Genomic DNA, 27,651 nt, shown 5'->3' with positions numbered 1-27,651 from the left:
GAGGGCAGTGGGTGATGCGGTTGCAGGGAGAAGAGGTGGAGAAGGTGGAGGAGTTCAGGTACCTGGGGTCAACAGTGCAAAGTAATGGAGAGTGTGTTAGAGAAGTAAAGAAAAGAGTGCAGGCAGGGTGGAGTGGGTGGAGAAGAGTGACAGGAGTGATTTGTGATAGTAGGGTATCTGCAAGAATGAAAGGAAAGTTTATAGGACTGTGGTGAGACCTGCGATGTTGTATGGATTAGAGACAGTGGCATTGAGTAAAAGGCAGGAGGCAGAGCTGGAGGTAGCAGAGCTGAAGATGTTAAGGTTTTCGTTGGGAGTGACGAGGATGGACAAGATTAGAAATGAGTTTATTAGAGGGACAGCACATGTAGGATGTTTTGGTGACAAGGTGAGGGAGGCGAGATTGAGATGGTTTGGACATGTGCAGAGAAGGGACATGAATTATATTGGTAGAAGAATGCTGAAGATGGAGCCACCAGGTAGGAGGAAAAGAGGAAGGCCAAGGAGGAGGTTCATGGATGTGGTGAGGAAGACATGCAGGTAGTTGGTGTGAAAGAGGCAGATGTAGAGGACAGGGTGGTATGGAGACGGATGATCCGCTGTGGCGACCCCTAATGGGAGCAGCCGAAAGAAGAAGAAGAATTCATTAATTTTTTGGAAAGTCTATCAGAGAGGAGTTTTTACTTTTTCATGACATTTGTCAGATTCTCATATAATTAAAACATTTACATTTACACAGCTGACCAGTTAAGAGTTAATGTTTAAGGTGTGTGTATGTATGTGTGTATATATATATATATATATATATATATATATATATATATATATATATATATATATATATGTGTATATATATATATATATATATATATATATATATATACACAACCCTGGCAAAAGTATGGAATCACCCTTCTCAGAAGATGTTCATTCAAATGTTTAATTGTGTAGAGAAAAAACCAAGCACATATATGCCACAAAACAATTTTCACTCAACCAAACAATATTCTGGCTGTATAAAACACTTAAAAACAACAAAGAAAGATAACTATAGTCAATTACAAGTGTTTTACAGATCAAACAGAGGAAAAAATATGGAATCACACAAATCTGAGGAAAATTATATGGAATCACCAAATAAAAACACTACTAGTACTTTGTTGCACCACCTCTGGCTTTTATAACAGCTTGAATTCTCTGAGGCATGGATTCAGCTAATGACAAACAGTATACTTCATCAATCTGTCTCCAGCTTTGTCTTATTGCAGTTGCCAGATCAGCTTTGCAGGTTGGAGCCTTGTCGTGGACCATTTTCTTTAATTTCCACCACAGATTTTCAATTGGATTGAGGTCCGGACTATTTGCAGGCCATGCCATTGACATTATATGTCTTTCCTGTAGAAATGTTTTCACAGATTTTGCCCTATGGCACGATGCATTATCATCCTGAAAATGATGCTACCATCACCAAACATCCTTTCAATTGATGGAATAAGAAAAGTGTCCAAAATCTCAACATAAACTTGTGCATTTATAGAAGATGTAATGACTGTCATCTCTCCCATACCTTTACCTGACATACAACCCCATATCATTAATGATTGTGGAAATTTGCATGTTTTCTTCAGGCAGTTGTCTTCATAAATTTCATTGAACGGCACCAAACAAAAGTTCCAGCATCATCACCCTGCCCAATGCAGATTCGTGATTCATCACTGAATATAACTCTCATCCAGTCATCCACAGTCCAAGATTGTCTTTCTTTAGCCCACTGGAACCTTGTTTTTCTGTTTAGATGTTAATGATGGTTTTCGTTTGGCTTTTCTGTATGTAAATCCCATTTCTTTTAGGCGATTTCTTACAGTCCGGTCACAGACATGAACTCCACTTTCTGCCCATTTGTTCCTCATTTGTTTTGTTGTGCATTTTCTGTTTTCAAGGCATATTGCTTTAAGTTTTCTGTCTTGGCGCTTTGATGTCTTTCTTGGTCTACCAGTACGCTTCCTTTTACAACCTTTCCATTTGATTTGTACTTGGTCCAGATTTTAGACACAGCTGACTGGGAACAACCAACATTTTTGCAACATTCCGTGAAGATTTACCTTCTTTGAGAAGTTTGATAATCCTCTCCTTTGTTTCAACTGACATCTCTCGTGTTGGAGCCATGAGTTATGTCAATCATCTTGGTTCAACACATCACTAATGTGTGCAAGCACTCTTTTAACTGCAGACTAATTAGCAGTTGTAATCAGATACAGGTGTTTGTTTTAGAAATGCAAAGTGCATGGTGATTCCATATAATTTTCCTCAGATTTGTGTGATTCCATATTTTTTCCTCTGTTTGATCTGTAAAACACTTGTAATTGACTATAGTTATCTTTCTTTGTTGTTTTTTTACGTGTTTTATACAGCCAGAATATTGTTTTGTTGAGTGAAAATTGTTTTGTGGCATATATGTGCTTGGTTTTTTTCTCTACACAATTAAACATTTGAATGAACATCTTCTGAGAAGGGTGATTCCATACTTTTGCCAGGGTTGTGTATATATATATATATATATATATATATATATATATATATATATATATATATATATATATATATAGGGTTATTAAGTATATAACAGTTTAGTGCATTTTTTTTGTACATCTCTGCACAAAATTTAGAATAAAATGTGGGATGATGAATGTATAAATATTTAGTGTATAACAGCATGAAATATATTTGGTGTGTGTGTGTGTGTGTGTGCATCTGTACACCTCTATATTAAATAACTATCATTGTAGCAGAAAAGTTTCCAACATCAGTTATACTACTGCTACACATTTCTCTTCTGCTGCTACACATTTCATTTTGCTAAATTTCTAAGTTAATATGAATATTTGTTTACATTTTCTTTTCTTTTTTTGTACATTTTAACCTTTAATTTAATTTTACTGTGAGCAACTGCAACCCAACAATTTCTCTATGGGATCAATAAAGTATTCACATTCTGATTTAATTATAACAGAAAAATATGATTTTATGTCTCTGCTCATGTGGTCGATCCCATTATATTTATTATTATTATTATCATTATTAATATTATTACTATAATATTATATAAATTAATAATTAAAAAAATTTTTACTCAAACAATTTATTTACAGGGAATCATTCTGATTAGGGAACACACGGCTAAGTGATTACTGCCCTCCGTTGGCGTGATTCCAGAAATGCATCAGTAAATAATCACATTTGAAGTTAATTATTTATCTTTTCCTCCCGAGTTGCTGTGTACTATTTAATATAACTGTTATTAGAAATAGTTATCTTTTCTTCTGCATCACTCTTCTTGTTTGTGTTTCGGAAATGGAAGAATGAAAAAATCCTGAGTTTTAAATAAATGAGTAAACAGAAGTTCAGCCTAAACTTATTTTAGTGATAGAACTTTTCACTAGTGTGTGAATTGATGGTGTGATGAATTGTGTGTGATGGGATGGTCAAATATCCACTGGCCCAATTCTTCTGTCAGAAAGAACTGCAGTTTGTCCAGGGTGAAGTTTAAACCAAAGGTTTACTGTATTTTGTGTGACAGTTTTTGAGGATGAAGATATGTGCAGTAAGGAAATGTGTGGTTTCTGTTAGAAGAACATGAATATAATGAATATACATATAACCATATAAGTGTGACAAAGCAAATATTGTTAATGAATATACATATAACCATATAAGTGTGACAAAGCAAATATTGTTAATGAATATACATATAACCATATAAGTGTGACAAAGCAAATATTGTTAATGAATATACATATAACCATATAAGTGTGACAAAGCAAATATTGTTAATGAATATACATATAACCATATAAGTGTGACAAAGCAAATATTGTTAATGAATATACATATAACCATATAAGTGTGACAAAGCAAATATTGTTAATGAATATACATATAACCATATAAGTGTGACAAAGCAAATATTGTTAATGAATATACATATAACCATATAAGTGTGACAAAGCAAATATTGTTAATGAATATACATATAACCATATAAGTGTGACAAAGCAAATATTGTTAATGAATATACATATAACCATATAAGTGTGACAAAGCAAATATTGTTAATGAATATACATATAACCATATAAGTGTGACAAAGCAAATATTGTTAATGAATATACATATAACCATATAAGTGTGACAAAGCAAATATTGTTAATGAATATACATATACTGCCATTTCAACTCCTGTATTGAACCTGTGGGCGCTGAACTAATCTGCTGCTGCGGCTTATTATTATTCATTCTTTATCACCACATTAACTGTGTAAAGCTGCTTTAAGACAATGTAAATCGAATCAATAAACAAATACAATAAACGTATTATGGGAGTGCAAATGTGCAATATACATTACAGTAATACTGTATAAACTGCAAAATTTAAGATAAACACAGAAGGATATTATTTGAAAATGACTATAACAGTGCAAAAAGGCAACATGTAGAATGTTGTCATTTGTGGAACAGTAAGAAAATGTGCAACAATAAACAGTACCAGTAAGAGACATCATTAAAAACAATATGGAGACATGTTTATGTACAGTGCAGTCTTTCGAGTAGTGTTAAGTGTAAGTAGTGTTGCAGCAGGTGATCAATTACAGTAAAATGAAAATGGGGGAAAAAAGAGGGCTTGAATTGGGTTTTGTCGCTTGTCGTTCTTAAAGTATTTGCGGTTGCGATTACGTAGGCCACGTTGTCACTGCTTCCATTTTCTTTCAGTCCTTTCTGATCCCCTGGCAACTGACGTTGTATCCAAAAAAGGTGATGGAGTCCCTGTGAAATTCACACTTTTCTGCTGCGAAAAAATAAACAGTAAACAGGAGTAAATAAATACCACGGGGCACGTTGATCAAGCCGAATGGCATCACCCTGTACGTGTAGCAGGGATATGCTGTTACACCAGATTATCATTGTTGTTATTTTTTTTATTAAATTATTTGTTTTTATTACCATCTGTTTTGGGGTATTTTATTTTGAAAACGTTACGGGCTTTTATTAAATAAGGTATGTACGCCAGCTCACATCATACGTAGTGAGCGGTTCAATTCGCAGCGCAATTAGAAGTTCGTCCTCTTTTGGTAATTACCTGGTGTACTTAATGTGTATTTTGTGGTTAGCAGGCAGACTAAATGAGAATTGCAGATAACAGTGACTGGTTATGTTTTGCTACACAGGTATGTCAATTGGTATCTATGAGACAATAATACTGTTGTATATTTCTACCTAATAATTATAATGCTGTTGCATATTTCTATATGATAATTAGGTTGTGAATTAATTTTAAATAATGTGTTTTGTAATTCATTCATTTCCTTGATTCTGATTAGATTGTAGGCACTGCAGAAGATGGAGCCACCAGGTAGGAGGAAAAGAGGAAGGCCAAGGAGGAGGTTCATGGATGTGGTGAGGAAGACATGCAGGTAGTTGGTGTGAAAGAGGCAGATGTAGAGGACAGGGTGGTATGGAGACGGATGATCCGCTGTGGCAACCCCTAATGGGAGCAGCCGAAAGAAGAAGAAGAATTCATTAATTTTTTGGAAAGTCTATCAGAGAGGAGTTTTTACTTTTCATGACATTTGTCAGATTCTCATATAATTAAAACATTTACATTTACACAGCTGACCAGTTAAGAGTTAATGTTTAAGGTGTGTGTACGTATGTGTGTATATATATATATATATATATATATATATATATATATATATATATATATATATATATATATATAGGGTTATTAAGTATATAACAGTTTAGTGCATTTTTTTTTGTACATCTCTGCACAAAATTTAGAATAAAATGTGGGATGATGAATGTATAAATATTTAGTGTATAACAGCATGAAATATATTTGGTGTGTGTGTGTGTGTGCATCTGTACACCTCTATATTAAATAACTATCATTGTAGCAGAAAAGTTTCCAACATCAGTTATACTACTGCTACACATTTTCTCTTCTGCTGCTACACATTTCATTTTGCTAAATTTCTAAGTTAATATGAATATTTGTTTACATTTTCTTTTCTTTTTTTGTACATTTTAACCTTTAATTTAATTTTACTGTGAGCAACTGCAACCCAACAATTTCTCTATGGGATCAATAAAGTATTCACATTCTGATTTAATTATAACAGAAAAATATGATTTTATGTTTCTGCTCATGTGGTCGATCCCATTATATTTATTATTATTATTATTATTATCATCATTATTAATATTATTACTATAATATTATATAAAATAATAATTAAAAATTTTTTTACTCAACAATTTATTTACAGGGAATCATTCTGATTAGGGAACACACGGCTAAGTGATTACTGCCCTCCGTTGGCGTGATTCCAGAAATGCATCAGTAAATAATCACATTTGAAGTTAATTATTTATCTTTTCCTCCCGAGTTGCTGTGTACTATTTAATATAACTGTTATTAGAAATAGTTATCTTTTCTTCTGCATCACTCTTCTTGTTTGTGTTACGGAAATGGAAGAATGAAAAAATCCTGAGTTTTAAATAAATGAGTAAACAGAAGTTCAGCCTAAACTTATTTTAGTGATAGAACTTTTCACTAGTGTGTGAATTGATGGTGTGATGAATTGTGTGTGATGGGATGGTCAAATATCCACTGGCCCAATTCTTCTGTCAGAAAGAACTGCAGTTTGTCCAGGGTGAAGTTTAAATCCAAAGGTTTACTGTATTTTGTGTGACAGTTTTTGAGGATGAAGATATGTGCAGTAAGGAAATGTGTGGTTTCTGTTAGAAGAACATGAATATAATTAATATACATATAACCATATAAGTGTGACAAAGCAAATATTGTTAATGAATATACATATACTGCCATTTCAACTCCTGTATTGAACCTGTGGGCGCTGAACTAATCTGCTGCTGCGGCTTATTATTATTCATTCTTTATCACCACATTATCTGTGTAAAGCTGCTTTAAGACAATGTAAATCGAATCAATAAACAAATACAATAAACGTATTATGGGAGTGCAAATGTGCAATATACATTACAGTAATACTGTATAAACTGCAAAATTTAAGATAAACACAGAAGGATATTATTTGAAAATGACTATAACAGTGCAAAAAGGCAACATGTAGAATGTTGTCATTTGTGGAACAGTAAGAAAATGTGCAACAATAAACAGTACCAGTAAGAGACATCATTAAAAACAATATGGAGACATGTTTATGTACAGTGCAGTCTTTCGAGTAGTGTTAAGTGTAAGTAGTGTCGCAGCAGGTGATCAATTACAGTAAAATGAAAATGGGGGAAAAAGAGGGCTTGAAGTGGGTTTTGTCGCTTGTCGTTCTTAAAGTATTTGCGGTTGCGATTACGTAGGCCACGTTGTCACTGCTTCCATTTTCTTTCAGTCCTTTCTGATCCCCTGGCAACTGACGTTGTATCCAAAAAAGGTGATGGAGTCCCTGTGAAATTCACACTTTTCTGCTGCGATAAATAAACAGTAAACAGGAGTAAATAAATACCACGGGGCACGTTGATCAAGCCGAATGGCATCACCCTGTACTTGTAGCAGGGATATGCTGTTACACCAGATTATCATTGTTGTTATTTTTTTTATTATATTATTTGTTTTTATTACCATCTGTTTTGGGGTATTTTATTTTGAAAACGTTACGGGCTTTTATTAAATAAGGTATGTACGCCAGCTCACGTCATACGTAGTGAGCGGTTCAACTCGGAGCCAATTAGAAGTTCGTCCTCTTTCCCGCGATGGCACTAGAGGAGAGAGGCACGATTTCATGAGCCCGGTTTATCTGGTGTTAAACAGTGTTATAAGTGTTCATGTCATGTTTAAATGATTAAATGTGAGAGAGTATTCTATGTGATGTTATATTTGACCATTAGTTCAAGTTATTAATGTGGTAAATGTAGTTTATTTGAGTATTGTTAACAAGTGAGCAGAGCATTGTGAGATTGCAATGAGGTGTGTGCGTTGCACGTGTGAGAGATGTGTTAGCAGCTAAGCGGCTAACATCTCAAATAAGTACTGTTTACGTGTATTTTCGGGGCACACTAACGATAAATCCTAGTCTATTGATACCTCTTATACTCTGCATTTATTGTGAGTTCTGTTGGTAATTACCTGGTGTACTTAATGTGTATTTTGTGGTTAACAGGCAGACTAAATGAGAATTGCGGATAACAGTGCCTGTCTGGTTATATGTTTTGCTACACAGAGGAGAGAGAGAGGCACAGAAAATAAATTTCCCTGCCAAACCAGCTTTTGTGTGGAAAATCCTTAATTATTTACCATCAAAAATTAACACAACGCAGAGGAACAGCCGCTACATACTCATAATGCTTCTTAGTGGTGTGGAAGGCAGGTTTCTATTCATTCATTTCCTTGATTCTGATTAGATTGTAGGCACTGCAGAAGTCGAGCTTGGAGCAGTATTGTGCCTCTTTGAGTAGTTGAAAGGGGTGTAGTGGGTACCGTACTGTGAACGAGTTCAAGCCGTGATAATCGTTACATGGAAATAAGCCCCTGTGTGTTTTTACCCAGCAGTAGCATGCCAACATCTTCAGCTCTGCTACCTCCAGCTCCACCTCCTGTCTTTTACTCAATGCCACTGTCTCTAATCCATACAACATCTCAGGTCTCACCACAGTCCTATAAACTTTCCCTTCCACTCTCACAGATACTCTTCTACTACAAATCATTCCTGCTATCACTCTTCTCCACCCACTCCACCCTGCCTGCACTCTTTTCTTCACCTCTCTAACACACTCTCCGTCACTTTGCACTGTTGACCCCAGGTACCTGAACTCTCTGCTACACCTGACTTCCTCATACAATACCACAACTCCTCTCTCCACCCTGTTGTACGCTTTCTCTAAATCCACAAACACACAATGTAGCTCCTTCTGTCCTTCTCTATACTTCTCCATCAACATTCTCAAAGCAAATAATGCGTCTGTGGTGCTCTTCCTCAGCATGAAACCATACTGCTGCTCACAGATGGTCACCTCTTCTCTCAGCCTGGCTTCCACTACTCTTTCCCATAACTTCATGGTGTGACTGATCAACTTAATTCCCCTGTAGTTACTGCAGATCTGCACATCTCCCTTATTCTTAAAGATCAGTACCAGCACACTTCTTCTCCATTCCTTAGGCATCTTCTCACTTTCCAAAATCTTGTTGAAGAACCTGGGTAAAAACTCCACTGTCATTGCTCCAGAACAACCAAATAATATTATAATATTTATTAGGCTACACTGTGTTGTGTCTTTACCCATAATCCTGTAGTTCAGTTTACTCAACATTCCTCTTCTTCTGTAAAACACAATGTCCATAAGATCACCCAAAAAGACAAGCCTGCTGTTGGATCAGTTCCAGGGCATTCAGTTCAACAAGAATTTCTCCTGCAACCCTAAATTCTGCAGTCGCACTTGTGTTCAGCATTAACCCACCAAATCTTTAAACACCAATCTGTGAGCTTTAGACGATCACTCTGTAGACAGTGAAATTGATTCAACTTTAAGCATTGAAAAGCATGAACCTGTCTTTCCACCAGTCACTAGAGTAGCCTCATCACCAGCCGCCACTTGTGAAGGAGAGGTTCCCACAACATTAGTTGCTGAACCCGCTGTTGAACCGATACGTGAACGTATGTGAATGTATTTGTAGTGTTATTAGTTGCTTGAGACATATTTAATAAAGTATATGTAGAAATATGTGGAAAACATTTTTTATCCTGCTATCTAATGTTTAAGATAAGATATGCCTTTATCGTCTCACAGTGGGGAAATTTCTCTGTTACGGCAGCAAACAAAAAGAAATGAGCAAATATGTAAAAAAAAAAAAAAAAGTAGAAGCGTAATGCAGTATATATAGTGTATACACAACACAATGTATAAATAGAAAAGAAGAAAAAAGAGACCATGAGTAAGTAGTTACATTATCAAACATATTGTACACAGGTAATATTGCATGGTTTTAAATTATTGTTAGTGCACATGTGTTTTATATATATATATATATATATGTAGGATGTATATACTAATATATTGTGTAACACCATTCATGATACATTAAAGTACAACATAATATATGATTCCTGATGTTGAGAGACATATAGGTGTCAGGAATCCACCTGCCACGCCTCCTTCAGAGGCTGCCTTTGCCGCTGCGCGCTCCCAAGCATGCAGCGCAAATCACGCACAGCTGAAGCGCATTATGAACTCTCTCCCTGCCTCCATATAAACCACTCACTCACCCACACTCGGGGTCCGTTATTGTACGTTCGTGCGTGGTTGTGCAGGTTCATGCTGCGTGTGTTCGCGCTTGTGCTTCTCCCGCAACGTGCCTTCTTCGCCCGGACTCCTCGCTCACTCCACGGCCGCGTGCGGCTTCCCCAGCGCGCCTCGGACTACCGACGCTTCCCCGTCGCTTCCCTCCGTGCCGCGCTTCCTCTATAACGCACCGTGGATGTTTATATTCGAACTGCCGTTTGCCGGACTATCCCGAACTGCACGGGTATTTTGTGTTGGCTCTGCCTTTGTTCAAATAAAGTCTCTGTTTGCCGTTACTCCGGCTTCCGCCTCTGGTCCTCGCATAACAATAGGTGTTAATGGTGAATTTCTCATGGGACGATTCAACCCTGAGAAACTCACAGAGAGTCTTCAGTCTTGTGCTTATCTCAGGCTTCTCTGCTGATGGATGTAGATCTGGAACATGCTTCAGTGTAAATGCAGGAGAATCAAATTATTCAGACTCTTCATTGTGTTTGTCATTAAACAGCAAAATAGCAGCGCTCCAGAAAAAAAGGACTGAATGCACTTTTTGCTCGATTGCCAATGGATTTTCTAGTTTAAATAACTTTGAATAAACTGTTCATTTTGTTGTTAATTCTGTTCTGTAATTAAAAATAAATAAAACATTACCCTTATTCTGTGATTATTTGCTGGTTTTATATGCCATTTATATATTTAATATATTTAAAACAAAGTGTGTTTAAAAAGTCTCTCTGCGGTGGCGTGTAGAGTAAAGCAGGTAGTGGAGCTCGTTTATAAACATGATGATAAATACACCGATTTAGTTTGTGGAACATTTCAAGGAGCTTTTCATTCTGTAGAGAAGAAACTCACAACACGATGCTGTGTGAGATTTAATAACTAAATACACGAGTGAGAATAATAATGTTTCATTTCATATATATATATATATATATATATAGAGAGAGAGAGAGAGAGAGAGAGAGAGAGAGAGAGAGGGTTATTCAAAAAGAATGAACCGAATTTATAACGCAATATTTTATATATGTATAAAAGTAATACAAAACTCCAGCCAAGTCACTCGTATTATACTCACAATCTACTTAGAAAAATTCTTTTTTAAATGATCACTGACTCATTCCATGACGATGCTTAAGAACTAAAGCAATACATCATGATATCAGTTCATTCTTTTTAATAATGCTGTATGTTTTTTTATATATAAAAAAAACATATATATATATATATATATATATATATATATATATATATATATATATATATATATATATATATATATATATATATAAGAAAAATGTGTACTGTAGTGTATATGTGGCATATATGTAGAAGTATCTGACATAGATTTCAATATCTGTGTAATCCAAACATGAACATGTTTATAGTCATATATTGTCATATATCGGATTTCTGTATGGGATACAACGAGCTCTTCAGTAGCTTTTAAACAACACCAGCCTTGTAAACTCATCACCCCACCCTAAGACAATAAAAGCCTGTTAATCACATATGTACAGTGAGCTCACCTCTCCTGCCCTGCCCTGCCCTGCCCTCTCCTGCCCTCTCCTGCCCTCTCCTGCCCTCTCCTGCCTTGTCCTGCCCTCTCCTGCCTTGCCCTGCCCTCTCCTGCCCTCTCCTACCTCCTGTCACTGCAATCCGACAGCAGGTTTTAGTTCCAGCGTTGACATTCAGCTTCACACATGAACACACACAAGGTGAGTTTCATAAACTGCATTTATTTGATAAATATGTAGCTTTTTTTTTTTTTTTTAACCTCTACCTTACATTACACACGTGTGTGTTGAAAAAGTTGTTACTTTCATTTCTCAGAAAATCCTAAATCAGAGGTTTTAATTTAGAAGAAAGAGAAGATTAAATGTCTGTCAACAGTTAATACATGAATCCAACTTACATCAATGACAATAAATCATTATTGTGTTGATATCTGGAAAATTAGCATGTTAGCAATTCAGAGTTAGTTTCAGTGTCGTGTGTGTGTGTGTGTGTGTGTGTGTGTGTGTGTACGAGTTATTTTTAGCTATGAAGAACTAGCTGGCTTGTCAAAGAAACGAAAGCTAATTCCTAAACTCAACATACTGGTTATTAACACACACCCATGTGTATGGTCATACCTTCAAGGGTTGCCAGATATTTCAATAGAAAAGTAAAAATGATATATAATATATTTATTGATTTATTCATTGACATGTACGTGCATATATATTGGAAAAAATAAGTATTAAACAAGTCAACGCACCTCTGAATGCAGCTGTACAACAATTTAATAATGGCTAAAGGTATAGAGCGCTCCTAAGCCTCCTGAAAGAAGAACATAACAACACAGCACTGATTACCAGCTGGTTTTGCAACCCCTTTTGCAACTATAAATTTGGTAGCTATACACACACACAGTAATCCCCCACTAGACCAAAACACTTATAGGGAATTGTTTTTATGGAGTTTTATGTTTAAAAAATTACATTTATTATTAAGAATATAATAATTCATTATAAAATGAAGTAAAATGTTAATATATAAATACATATGTTGATCGCAGGTGGTAACCACCATGATAATATATATATATATATACATACACACAATGTAAACAGTGTAAAATGTAAATAAAAACAGAATGCAAATCTCAAACCCATATTTAATTCACAAAAGAACATAAAAAGCATATCAAATGTTGAAATTGAGTAAATGTACCATTTAAGGAAAATCACGGTCATTTAGAATTTGATGGCTGCAACAGTTGTAACGAGGCAACAAAATTTTAAAAAAAGTAATTGTTATTCAAATTAAACAGTTGGAGAAACATTTAGTAACTAATGAGGTTATTTGACAGCAGGTCAGTAATATGATTGGGTGAAAATAGTGTATTTTAAAACAGGTAGAGTCTATCAGATGTAAAGATGGGTGGCGCTTCACCAATCTGTAAAAATACTGTCTACAAACTGTGGAACATGTCCCTCAATGTAAAATCACAAAACAGTTGAATATCTCTTCATTTACAGAACATTATATCATCCAAAATTGAAAGAATCTCTGTGTATAAGCGACAAGGACGATAATCAATATTGAATGTTAGTGATCATTGGGCTCTCGGGGGCCACTGCATTTAATACAGTCATGATTCTGTAATAGAAATCACTGCATCTGATCAGTAACACCTTGTCAGGGAGCCACCAGCCTCGCCTCTCCTCAACACCCCGCCCGCACGGAGGAGTTCTCCAGCACCTGTGAACACAGTTCTCCATCTCATTAACAAATGCAGTTTAAATCTCTATCCTGCAAAGAAGAAGGTATGTGTGAACATGATCCAGAAACACCACCATCCTCTCTGGGCCAAAGCTTATTTTAAATGTACTGAGGCAACGTGGAAATCTGTTCTGTGGTGAGACGAAAACACATTTTTATTTCTTTTTAAAAATCATGTACACCACTTTAGTCATCAGTACTAAAGAGGAGAGGGACCATCTGGCTTGTTATCATCAGAAAAATCCTGCATCTCTGATGGAATGGAGGTGCATTAGTGCCTGCGGGCAGCTTGTACATTTAGAAGGACTACATCAATGCTGAATGTTATATGCAAGTTTTAAAGCAATAAATGCTTCCATCCAAAACCTTTCAGGGAAGGTCTTGCATATTTGAGCAAGACAATACTTACTGCAAATTGCATCTATTACAATATCATGACTTCATAGTAGAAGAATGTGGGTCCTGAACTGAACTGCCTGCATTCTAGACCTTTTACCATTTACAAACATTTGGTGCATCATGAACCAAGAAACACAACAAAGGACACCCAGAATTGTTGAGCAGCTAGAATTCTGTATCAGACACATATGAGACAACATTCCTCTCCCAAAACGTCAGCAAAGGGTGTGCTCAGTTCCCAGATTTATACAGAGATGCTACACAGAGGGAAACATGGCCTTCTCCAAACTTTTTTGAAACGTGTTGCAACCATTAAATTAGAATGGTATAAAGACTCAGTTTTTTTGCTTTTATTATGAACAGAATATGGATTGATAAGATTTACAAATCATTACATTGTGTTGTTTACATTTCACAACTTTAGATGGAGTTATTAAAGATTATATATTATATAATATTGTAATATATTTGAATTATTATATAATATATTATGTTACAAGTTTTACTCTTAATGCCATGAGGAAGCATGAAAAATCTGTGAATATATTACATCCACAAGTTACCATTGTAAAATAGTTTAATAATATTTTATTAAAAATTATGAATCTAATTGTACAAAATGACAGATTTATATCTGTTACCTCACATTTCAGAATGGGCTTCCTTGGAGGAGAAATAACTGTTAAGAATCGCACGGGCTACGATTGGACTGTGTGTATTGAGATCCGGAACCTATGGCCGTTTTCTGCAACATACAATACAGTAATAATTTACCCAATCACTACATCCTTTAGAGAACTGCTTTTTAGACCTTTTACACTGCTCCACACTTTCCCATTATGTGTTCTCATATATAATAACTAAGGTGATCCAAGGCTAGGTGTGAGGTGTTAGAGGATGTTAATGCATAATGTGGAGGTGAAGAACTTGAGGCCTAAGGTGAAGTGGAGAGCATTAAAATGGTGTAAGGCCTCACACCCAGCTGTGGATTATAAACTTATACAATGGTCACTTCCCAGTATTGAGGAGTTCATGCTGTTATTGATGTTTGCAAAGCAAAACTGACTGAAGGATCAAAATAGCGCTTAATTTTCATGACTGTGTTCAAGTCCCGGTATCATCAAGCTACCACTCTTGGGCCCTTGAGCAAGGCCCTTAACCTCTGTGCTCCAGGGGCCCCATATCATGGCTGACCCTGCGCTCTGACCCCAGCTTCCGAGCAAGCTGGGATATGCAAAGAAAGAATTTCAGTGTGCTGTAGTGTAAATGTGACAAATAAAGGCTCTTCTTTAAAAAAAGCGCTGGGTAAAAATGTTTATTAATTTACGGAGCAGACAGAATCGCAGTCAGTGGCTCAGCTTGGTACATGTTTAACTTAATTAAACATATAATAATTATTACTGCATTTTTGAACTGATCTGAAGTTCCAGAAAATCCAATTGAGCGAATAAGTGATAAAATTGACTAATTTATTATAATTTGTTATTTAAAAGTCAGTAACACCTTATAAGGTATAAATGACTAATAATGTTTCTGTTTATTTTCAGTTTTATGTGGAATCTTTCAAAAAATCAACGCAAAACCAGATACTTTTAATCAAACTCGGCCAAACCATCTACCTAAAAGTAAAATATGGAAAGTGTTCACCAAAGAGTGCTGCACAGATCCAGATTTGTGGTACATATTCGATCCAAGAGATGATCCCTGTTTCACAATTCGAGAGAGTGGGGACCACTGCTACATACACCTGGACTGCAACGTAAATTACGAGGAAAAGAACACAATTTGCATAAATTATGGCAAGTCCTTTCTTTACTACAAAGGTTACAGAACTTGTGAACAAGTGTGGAAACACCATCTTTTATAGCACATTCGTGTTCCATTAGTTTTTATGGTAAAAGGCAGAAACACAACAATTGGACAGTGAATGGGTGGATGAAAGTTCTGTGGAGCCCAAATGGGACAATTTGTCTCTAAAAGAAGACACTTATATAAGATGGAGAACAGGAGAGAAGATGAGCTCAGACACCCTTACAGTCACACATGGAGGTGGAAGTTTAATGGTTTTGGGTTGTTTTGGAGCAGGGAAGATTACAGAAAGTGAAAGGAATCCTGAACCAACATGGCTCCCATTCCACACTTCAACACCATGCAGTTCCGTCTCGACTGTGGCTCGTTGGAACCGTACAAAGACAATGTGTCATAGCGAACATCCGAGTTCTGTAAGTGTTATTTAGAGAGAAAACAGACGTCTGTAGTGATATCTATCATGGAACGACCTGTCCACTCACCGCAACTAAATCTTCTGAACTGCTCTGGGATGAAATGGATCAGGGATGCTGAGAGTGTGCAAAGCTGTTCTTCATGCTAAGAGAGGATTTAAAAAAAATGACCTGGGACATCTTCATACCATTACATTACCTAGTTTGTTGCATAGAAACAAAAGAACATGCATGTTTCTCTCAGAAATCCTAAAACGCTGTGTGTTTCCAAACTTTTGACAAGCACTGTATATCAGATTATATCAATTATAATGAGAGAAGCTGTTGAGTAGCTTTGTATAGTAATGTTAACACATGATGCATGTTTAATATGATTTTACTACATCCAGAGAAAAATGAAGATGATGCACGAGAAGAAGAAAAGAATCGCAGAAGAGATGAAGAGCAGCGGCGTCAGGCCCAGTGTGAACATGAAAGAAGAATTGAGGAACAGATTCAAAGGGAAAGTGAACTCGCTGCTAAGAAACTTTCACAAGCCACAGAGACACTGAAGCAGAACCAGAGGCTGAGAGGCCATGAGACCCATCACCAAACTCACATCATGCAGCAGGCAGTAAACACTGACATTGAAAGAGACGAGGTATTGAGTTCATTCCCTTCTCTTTTATTTCAAATGTTACAAGTTACTTAATTATTGCATCATTTGTTTCCAGGTTCCTGAAATCGAGAGGAAATTCACAGAACTGTTGCTGGAGTATGAAATTGTTGAGGATGAAGATTCAGAGGAGACTTTAGCAGACAGAATGAAAACTCTGCAAAATGAGTTGATGGTGAAGTTCTGTAAGAAACACAACCTGTCCAGTAGCTGTGTGTTTTCTTTTGATGATGCAGTTGGTTATGAGACTCTGCCTCTACATGATAGACTGACAGTACTTGAGGCTGTGATGCGTTTAGTTTTGGAGGAGAATGAGGACGTCCTCACACATAAACATGAACGAGACTTCCTCCTGGATCTGCTTGAACTTCTGCAAGATGATCATCCATCACTGGCCTTCAATCTTTTACAGAGCGTTCTTCAAACTGATATGCAACTGTCTACACAGAGTAAAGAAATTCTGTGTCAGATCACATTCAACAAGACATGGAAGCTGTCAGAAATAACAGGTTTCCTGCGTTCCATTTCTGATAAAGACGAAGAACAAGTGCAGTCAATCCTTCACATTGCACAGACCTACAAGCTGGAGTATGGAAATATCTTTCGTGCATTACAGTCACATGATCCCCTGAGATGGATAAAACACCATGTTGGTGGAGAGAGACAGAAAAATGCAGATACTATTATTAGTGAAATGTGCAATGCAAACTACCCTGAGAACGTCCTGACAATACTAACTGATGTTCTTCAGGATCTGGAAATGGAGCTTCCAGAATACAGAACAGCTGATCTCAGTGAAAACCAAATTCAGGATATAAAGAAAATGATTATAGAACTGGACTTCAACAACCCTGACAGAGAAGTTCTCAAACGTGTCCTAGTGGGAATGTCAGTTGCAGTAAAACGATGTTCTACTGTCACTATTCACAAAGGTCCAACACAAAGTGTCATTGAAGGTTATCTTCCAAGATTAACTCAACTTGCATCCTTGGTCGTCTTCCTGCTTCCAAAATCCAGAAGCAATACAGGTTGCCTGCTTGAGATTGGGACAGGTGAAGGGAAATCTTGTATCTTAGCCATGCTTGCTACAATCCATGCTATTCGTGGTGTAAAGGTGGACATTGTCACCAGCTCCCCGGTTCTTGCCCGTCGTGATTTAGAAGAATGGAGCGAACTGTACAAGATGTTTGGTATAACATCATCTGCCGTTCCTCCAATGATGAATGATGTCTCATCTGAAAAACAAGATGAAATGACTCAGGAAGCGTACAAACAACAAATCATTTACAGCACTGTTGGGACTTTTGCAGCAGATACACTGAAACAAGAGTTTGAGAAGAAAACTACTCGAGGAGACAGAAGGTTTGAGATGGTCCTTGTGGATGAGGTTGACTACATGACCTTGGATAATGGAGTTCAAATAACATTTCTGTCCCATGAGTGCAGTGGCCTTCAGCATTTAGAGCAGGTTCTTGCAGGCATCTGGGCTATGATATCTTCATGTCGACCAGTTGAGATAGAAGAAACTGGAGAGACCATGTGGACAACAAGAATCCAGAATTTTCACATGGCTGCTTTGATAGCAATGATTGGTGCAGAACAAAGTGATGGATTTTCACCATTAGAAATTCTGTTGCCAGGTATTGAGTTAGGATTTTACTCCAAGGAAGATTTTGAAAATTTGAAGGTTTCTATTAATGCTGAAGGAGAAGCCGAGAACAGAACTATTGAAAATGAAGCATTAAAGACCATCATGGCCAAAACTGGAATAGAACAACAGTATGACCTGCTGAGTGTTCTTGAGATGGGGATGGAGGACAAGGTGGCATTTAACTGTTATATCTATCAGTCAGAAACTGGAAAAGCCGTTCAGTTTGGAGATCAAAAGGCAAAAACTGACCAAAACATCAACATGCTGCTACTCCAAAATGGAAAAACTTGTGAGATCATGCCTGAGGATTTGCTTGTTGAAGCCACCATTAGCCAGATCAAATCCAAGATTAAATATTCTAAACAATGCAGTTTAAAGATGGAAAAAGATACACTTGTAATTCCTTCTTTTTTAGAGAAATACCTGGAAAATCAGCTGCCACTGTTTGTTGAAAATGCACTGAAGGCCATTCAGATGACCAAAGGCAGAGAGTACATGATTGAGAGATCTCTTAGTGCTCAGGGAGTAGATGTTAGAGAGGATGAACAACACATGTACCATGGGATAATTCCAGTGGACTTTCAGGCCAGTGGAATGTTGGAGAAAAGAAAACGATGGGGTGATGGACTACAACAGTTTCTGGAGATGAAGCATCAGTTAACTTTATCACCATTATCAAACGTGACAAACTACATGTCAAATTCATATTTCTTTAAAAGATATCTGAGTGGAAAAGGAATATTTGGTGTTTCTGGAACCCTGGGTGGGGATGCAGACAAGGGATTCCTGGCAAGACATTACAAAACAGAGAGCTACATCATACCGGCTCATCAGCGTCAAAAGGTTACTGAGCTTCCTGCAGTCCAGGTGAGGGGAGGTACTGAACAATGGATCCAAACTCTTTGTGTCACCATGTCCAAAGTGTCTGACAGAGGACAGGTGGTGTTAGTTGTGTGTGAGGACGTCAACACAGCAAATGATCTCAAAGAAAAAACAGCAGAAACCAAACATTCAGTTACAATGTACACAATGAGCGAGAGCCACAACATTGAGAACCAGAAGTTCAACAAGGGACAGATCATCATTACCACTAACCTTGGAGGACGTGGAACAGACATTAAGGTTACAGAGGAGGTTGATCGCTGTGGTGGTCTGTTTGTGTTACTCACGTACTTCCCCGAAAACCGAAGAGTCGACAAACAGGTCTTTGGACGAACAGGTCGAAAAGGAACACCAGGAATGGTCCAGTTAATCCTGAACCAGGATCGTCTAGCCATGGCCTACAGAGGCCATTCAATTGAAGCCATGAGGGAACTCCGAGAAGAGTATGAGGTTAATCGAATAAAAGACATGGAGAAGGAGAAACTAGCTGAAATTGAAATGAAGGAAAAGCTGTTCTCCACATTTTGTCAGTTTCTTTGTGCCTTTGACCAGCATTATAGTACAGAAGAGAAGACTGATCTCTTTGAAGTGAAAGTAAAAGATGTCCTCGTTACTTTGAGTCCTTTAACAATAAGATGGACTATCACCCAGCATTGAATGCTTTGAAGGAATCATGGGGTATGTGGCTGATACTTCACACAGAGCAGATTAACATTGAGAATGACCTCAATAAATTAAACAAAAACCTCCTCCAGCACTTGCAGGATACAAGCAACAAACTTTTACAAGGTCAGAGTGAAAACTTTTATGATCATGTTCAGGTGGCTTTAGGAAGAACTGCCTTGCACTTTCTAAACAAAAACAAGAATGACTATGGAGCAAAAGGGTACTGGGAAAAAGCCTCTGATTCAGACACCTACTACAGAGCTGCTGCACTGTACAACCAGGCCTACATCACCATTAACCTGGCCAAGGAGGGCTACAAAAATGAGGCCCGTTCCTTACTAGAGCAGGCAGAGAAAGCCATAGATGTTTACGTATCAGAAATTATCAATACACTATACTTCTCTGCTTTGTCTGTTACTCGAGATTTTGATCCACACCACAGTGGCAGCTGTAACTTCCATTTACAAATGCAGGCAAGGATGAACATATTAAACTCATGGAAGCAAAACATCACAAAAATATGTGACCTGCTTAAATCAGACAAAGGAGATTTCAAAACTGTAGATTTGACTCTTTACAGCTTATCAACTGAGGAGGATTTTGTGTCTTCCAGTGAACTTAATGTCTTTCGTAATTATGGCCTTGCACTTGTGTTTGAAGTGAAGAAAAAGCCCCAGTTCTCATTTGATGCTCTGATTTGTTGTTTTCTGGGTTTGGCTCAGGTTGTAGCAGGAGTTTTGGTATGCGCCCTGTCAGCTGGTTCCCTGTCCTCATTTGGTCTTGGTTTGATTTCTGAAGGTGTGTCTGACATGATCAGTGGAGTCATGGGTATGATTAATGGCACATTTGATTGGGCATCATGGGCAATATCTAAAGCAATCAGTTTAGGAATGTCTTTGGTCTGTGGGGGCTTCAGTGTTTTCAAAAGATCATTCTCTTCTGTGAAAAATGCAGCAAATAATATCTTAAATGGCACTAAATCACTAAAAACCATTGCATCGAGTGCCATCCAATCAGGAAAAATCTTGTCCTCTGGTACAACAGTCAAGTTTGTATCGACATTTTGCCCAAAGGACATTACGGCAAAGATGGTCAAATCAAACTTAAAACAAGCATGTGCATATGCTGTTCAGGAATTAGCTATTAAGGGTGTAAACACTGCTTTAAACAATGTTGATGCAACAGTTCAAAAGACTTTCAAACAAGGATTTCACCTTACTTTCAAAAAATCTATCTGTACAGCACTGAACCAGAATAAACAGTTTGTCTGTGTACTCTCAGATTTCATTAGTTCGGGAATCCCAAAGGCTGCCTTGGAAAAGAAAAATGGATATAAGATAAGCAAAAACTTAGAGAAGCAGTTTAGAGACTATGTTGATCAGAAAACAAAACATGGTATCAATGGACTTTATCAAACTGTAACCAAATCCAAAAGAACATTCATGTTCTGTCCACTGTGTGGGACATGGGAGCAGAGATTGTTGCACATGAACCTTATACATGCATCAAGAAGCTTCTCACTACTGCAAGCAAGTCCAAAACTATTTCTAAACTGTTTTCCTCCATTCCTACTAAACAGACCATTGACTGTAATTTTGTTCCTACATTTCTGAAGTCCATGAAGGAGGATCCATTACTTAGGACATATGACAATGATGGACGGGACAAACTGGAAGATGTGAACCGTCTTAAAGATGAACTCATTGACTTAGTTTCAGATGTTCTTTCCCAGTCCATGGTGGATAGTTTTTCTGGGTTTGCCACGTCCATGTTAACAAAAACCTTTACTCACAAACTAAACTCAGTTACTGGAAATGTAGTTGGTAATATGCTGGGAAGACATGAAACTCAAAGTTTCTTTGTAAATCAGCAGCATCATTATGATCTGAAATCAGCCTCTAAATGTAAGGAAAAGCCTTTGTCTAAGAAACAACTAAATGAGCTCAGTTGCTATGCTAACAACTTAATTGATAAGCAAAACCCTGCCACAGCTTTAGACGTTCATGTTCTCACTAAGAGTAATTTACTAAAAGGAAAAGGAATCTGTATAACAGTAGTAGATGATCAAGGAAAACTTCTCACAGAGGAGACTTACAAAGGAACAGACCCAACAGCTGGTACTATCAACCTCAGGCTCACGAAAACATCTCTGACTTCTCCAGGGTGAGCCTAAGAAACATTTTTTTTCTGATTTTATATCGATTAGTTTTTGATGTTGTTGTAGATATAATTTGTTGATCATATAAATGCTTTCCTTTAATTCAATGCATGGTACAGAATTGAAGGAATGTTTAATATACTGAAAAACATCATCAAGTCCGAAGACATTCAACTAAGTAGCAACAATGATAATATACATCCTGATGGATCACGAGAGACTGCAAAGTCCTCAAAACAAAACTGTCTTTTTCATGCTGTCATCCAAGCAACAACTAATGGCCCAGGTCATGTTGTGCTACAAAAAGCCCAGGAGCTCCGTAGGAAAGTCAGTGAAGAGGTAAGCAAGAGTATGCCATATAGGTTTACTTGCAAGACATTGGTTCACACTTACAAATCAGTTCTGTTCAGTCATCTGTAAAATGTTGTGTGACAGTAGGGATTTTGTTTAAGCATTAGATATAAATGAGAGCTTATAACCTAGTTAATTATTTGACTGGGACCCAAGTTCCTGTCCCCACCCATACTTCCTGGGGGTCAACAGTGGCACCATAACCAGAGATTGAAGAAAGCCTCATATTGCCATCAAACCTTCCTGCTGAGCAAGTTTGACAAATCTTCTGTCCTTTCTAACAAAACAAAATAACAAATGCAAAAACAAATTAACAAATTAGAAAACATTAACAAATCCGAAAACAAAATAACAAATGCAAAGTCAGAAAAACCGGAAAAGGTAGGTATGGTTTGTGAATGGAAACTTACCGATCATTGGACGAGACACCTGTCATTCACCTGTATATCTTGAATGGCAAGTTTCCATTCACAAACTATAGCTACCTTTTCTGGTTTCCGGTGAGTGTGGCGGGAATTATGGTGTTGAACGCTGAACTGTAGTCTATAAACAGTATTTTTGCATATTTCCCTTTTCTGTGGTGGCTCATCGTTGTGTGAAGATGATGAGTAATGGCGTTCTCAGGAGAGCAGTTCTGTCACTACTGAGGTCAGATCTACAGGGATGTAGTCGAGGCAGGCGGGCTGGGGTTTCACAATCTTCTTTGCCCTGGTCCGGCACGGCGTGCTGTAGATGTCCTGCAGGTCAGGAGGGATGCCAGGGAGGTGATGCTACCCGTCAGGACGCCTTTAATGGTGCAAGTGTAGGAAGTCTTTGGCACCTGAGAGGGTAGTTTAAAGTCCCTTAAGCGTCTCATATGGTACAGACACTGCTGGGCTTCTTCACCAGGGTGTTGATGTGACAGGACCCAGACAGGTCCTGTGTGATGATGACCTCCCTCTGAACCGAAGCTTCCTTCCTTTGTTTGTATACAGGCATGAAGAAGATGGTGGCATGGCCCGATTTCCCAAACGATGGACGTGATTGTGCATTGTAGCTGTTCTTGTTCAGAGACAGGTTGTTGGCTCATACCAGTTTGCTTACTGTTTCAGCTCCTTTCTGTATGCCGACTTGTTGTTCTTGCTGATTCTTGCCACCACGTTTGTGTCATTAGAGAACTTGATTATGTGACGGTATTCCTTGAGGACATGGACAGGTACAATGGACATCAGACTTTGTACTGCGTTGGCACTGGTTTAATAAAGGATTGTCGGGTTGTAGTAATGTATTAGGACAGAGAGGTGTTTTGGTCATTGCATGTCATCTCTTCCATGTAGTGTGGGGTTAAGTCCCTCTCCAAACACTGCCCAACATGCCTGGTCATTCCAATAACATGGTAGTGCGAAGGGAAACAAACACAATATTTTGCATCAGCTTTAGCGTGAGCACAGGTTAAGAATGCTAAAAACAGGACGTGTCCCTTGAACCAGAACTGTTTAATATTCATGTGACGGGTCAGTCTGGTGGTGCAGCGAGGAAAATGCCACTGGATTCATTACACGGGTCTGGTATAATGGATGAAGCAATGTGAGCAAGCTTTCAGCCAGGTTAAAATTGGGGTATTATGATAATGTGGGAGTGGTCAAGCATTCGATGTGGATGAAGAGGATGTGGGGGAGCTGCAATGTAATTGCCATTAACCAGAGGGAGAAGTCATTTGGGAAATGACTGTTTTATTGCAGTACAATTCAGTCATATCAGTCCACTTGTGATTGTTATTACGTCCTTGAGAAGAAAGATTACGGTCTTTCAGTTGTTTGCCTAATCAATCCAGTGGAACTGTTCATAAACAATTACATTTTGATTGGCCAGTGTGTTTACTGTGTTTGAATGATTATTAGTCTGTCAGTTAATTTCTTCTTGATTCAAACTTCACTGTAATTTGGAAAAACTGAAATATCCTGAATGCACAGACCGCATTTGATAAACTCTGATCTGTATAAGCACCATGTAGATATCTGATGAGAGATCTTGATTTTTTTTATTACAGATCCTATCAAGACCACGCGAGTATGCAGATGCTGTGAAGATCCAGAACATGTTCAACATGACAAACAGTTCAAATAAGTTTCAAATCCAAACTGGAGTGAGAGAATGTGATATAGAGCAGTACACTAACTACACTAAAGACAAGACACCCAAACAAATTATTGATGAGTACAAACTTGGAAAAGTTGGAGACCACAAGTGGTAATTATTTTCCTTCATGTTTATAATTGTTCACCTCAGGGATCTTTTTTTATATGTGCTGGTCAGAACATACACCAGATCTAGTGATACAATGACGATACTAAACAATCACCTTGTATGTCACCCTGTGAAGCCTTTTAGACATGAAGAAGCCCACAGCAAGAGTGGTGGAGGTGCAGCACATTCCTTGAAAAGCACATGGGCTGCAGTCTTTCACCTCATCGAAACAAACCCAGAGATTTCTTCTTCACCAGACACAAGAAACAAAGATGCTTTCTACCTAATGATGAAAATGAAACAGGACCCGAATGAAACCATGCAGCTTTGCATGAACACGCTGTACTTCGACCACCATCGTGCTCTGAGCAGCAGGAACAGTGCTGAGTCCAGAGCATGCAGGTCTCATCTCAACACCTTTCATTTGCAGCACTATTAACTTTTATTTCATTCACTAGTACTGATTGATGCTTTTTTCATTTGGATGCTCCTCAGACATTTCCTGACCAGCACTTTTTTAAGTGGAGACACAGAAAAAGCACTGAAGATCTCCTTTATGATGGCCCATCCTCAGTGCTCAGACCACATCAGGAATGATCTTGGTATGTGTTATAATATCCAAGGGGAAGTTGTTCTACTAGATTTTGGAGTCCCCAAGGCTGTTTGTAAAGTCAGGTACTGATGTAGGTGAGAAGGTGAGGAGGCCTGGGGTGCAGACAGCATTCACAATCATTCCAAAGGTGATAATAGCAATCGAGCTCTATAGCAGGAGATCTTCTACTCAAACCCACTGAAAGCAGATCTTCATGGAACTAGCTTTGCTGCCAGGAGCATTGTCATGCTGGATCTGGTTTGGACCTCCTAATTCACGTGAAGGAAAATTTCATGCTCCTGCACCAAAAGACGTCAGATACAATTGTTCTTTGTGGTTTAGGGAAAGATCAGTATATGACCCAATACTTTCACTTATAAAGTGTAGTTGCCAAAACATACATTTGTATTTATTTTGAGCTACAAACTAGTAAACCCTTTACTCTACTCACAATCAAAATGATTCCTGTTCTGCTTACCCGGCAGGTATCACTCATCAGTTCAGGAACTGCGACTCTGGACTTGGAGCGGTGGACAGGAACGCCTACTACAAGAGAGGATTTAAGGATATGGTGAAAAAGTACAGCAAATGGGATCTGATTAACCAGGACCAAACCATCCGACTGATCAACTGGGTGCAGAAAGATTTGTATCTGGACACATCTACAGTGGAGTATAACGAAATAATGAATGCGATAAAAGACGCGAAGAAGAAATAAAACAAAAGCCGAATGAAATCAGAACTTATCCATGGAGATAAATAGATATTTATTTATGCAGATTTGACTGAAAGCTAAGCATCTCTTTTACCTTAAAGGATTGTGACTTGATTTTGGTTTTTAAATGACTAATATAAATTATTTAAAATCAAAAGTCATTTTACATTTAGTATTATCCTGAGTAACTTACAACTGAGCAGTTGAAGGTTAAGGGCCCTGCTCAAGGGCCCAGCAGTGGCAGCTTGGTGGTGCTGGGATTTAAAAATGGTGAACAACTGAGTTTACTGTAATTATTAATCATACTTAAAGATTATTTTTGTATTCCACCTGAAAAGTGTTGATCATAAAACAATGTTGTAACTGTGACATTTATCCAGATGTGGAAAGTAACGAATTACATTTACTCCTGTTCCTGTACAATCTGTCCTTTTACTTTAGTATGTTTTGTTTAAGGTGTTGTACATTTTAAATCGTATCTGTTACTGAGTAAAAAAAACAAATAAAAAGAATGCAAAGTGGAAAAAAAAAATCCTGCACTGATTAATTGATGGGCAGAAAACGAACAAACTCACAAGAATAAAAGATGGAGGCTGACGCCAGTGATGCAGATCCAGTCGTCAGATTCTTATGAAACAAACCCCTGTTATTATATTACATGACCACTTTGACTTGAAATGCAAAGGCAGCTGCTTTATTATGCAGTGTGAGCTGTGTTTGCTCGAGGCGACTGAACAGCCAGCTCATAAAAACTCAACATCAGAACCTGCACATGCATGTTGAGGTCAGTTAATAAAACATATAGCTTTATTTTACATACAGTAACTGTTGCATCACCTTGCAAATGTTGGAAAATTTTAGTGACTTGAAGCAAAACTGTCACAATGCAGCAAACTCTATCACGAGTGCCACGATTCATAAAAAGTGTTATATTTAGCAGTAAATCTGTTGCTGTTAGATTTTATCATTACTGCATTAACAATCACACACTTTTGTTTGCGGTCCAATCAGAGTGTTTGGATTTGTCGTTGCGGAAAACACCGGAGTTGTTCAATGCGTCTGAATTCTGAATCGGCATTTGGGATTTCTCTCAATATCATAAATGATCATTTTTTCTGTGAAATAAGCAGCACTCGCATTAGATTAAGTCACAGACTGTAGTTTACCTTCAGTTAAAAACATCTAGTTTGAACCACACTAGAGTCTATCGCCCCCTGCTGGTAAAAACATTTTACTTCGAGTAAATTTGAAATGAGCTACATTTTACTTTCACTTAAATAGATTTTTAGACCTGTAACTTTACTTGTACTTTATTGAATTAAATTAAAGTAACTTTCACTTAAGTAGAATATTTGATGTCTCTTTCCACCTCTTTATTTAATTTTATTTAACTTTATATATAAACATAACCAGCGACGGTTTAGTGATCGTTCACTGTTAAAGCCTTCAACTGTCCTAAAATATGAAATATATAAAATATTTTCATGTAAAAGAACAACATTGTGGTCAGAGAAACATGTGTAGGATTTGGGGAATCTGCTTTTCTGACCGTCTGT

The 27,651-nt window shown here is 37.5% G+C and overlaps 1 protein-coding gene across 2 annotated transcripts; it reads left to right on the top strand.

The window, feature by feature from the left end:
* The first annotated feature begins 19,998 nt into the window (after positions 1-19,998).
* On the top strand, positions 19,999-26,627 carry LOC124387663. Of its 2 annotated transcripts, XM_046852157.1 has the most exons (6): positions 19,999-22,216; positions 22,331-22,550; positions 24,592-24,791; positions 24,925-25,190; positions 25,284-25,390; positions 25,866-26,627. In XM_046852157.1, exons 1-4 carry the CDS (start codon positions 21,519-21,521, stop codon positions 24,980-24,982), a joined length of 1,176 nt encoding a protein of 391 aa, XP_046708113.1. In that variant the 5' UTR covers positions 19,999-21,518; the 3' UTR covers positions 24,983-25,190; positions 25,284-25,390; positions 25,866-26,627. The 2 variants fall into 2 exon arrangements, with proteins under 2 accessions (XP_046708113.1, XP_046708112.1); XM_046852156.1 differs by lacking the exon at positions 22,331-22,550.
* The last annotated feature ends 1,024 nt before the right edge of the window (positions 26,628-27,651 follow it).

Source organism: Silurus meridionalis, chromosome 6, assembly GCF_014805685.1.
Source record: "Silurus meridionalis isolate SWU-2019-XX chromosome 6, ASM1480568v1, whole genome shotgun sequence".
Taxonomy (NCBI): domain Eukaryota; kingdom Metazoa; phylum Chordata; class Actinopteri; order Siluriformes; family Siluridae; genus Silurus; species Silurus meridionalis.
The sequence above is the reverse complement of the archived record's forward strand: the minus strand, read 5'-3'. Positions and strand labels throughout refer to the sequence as shown.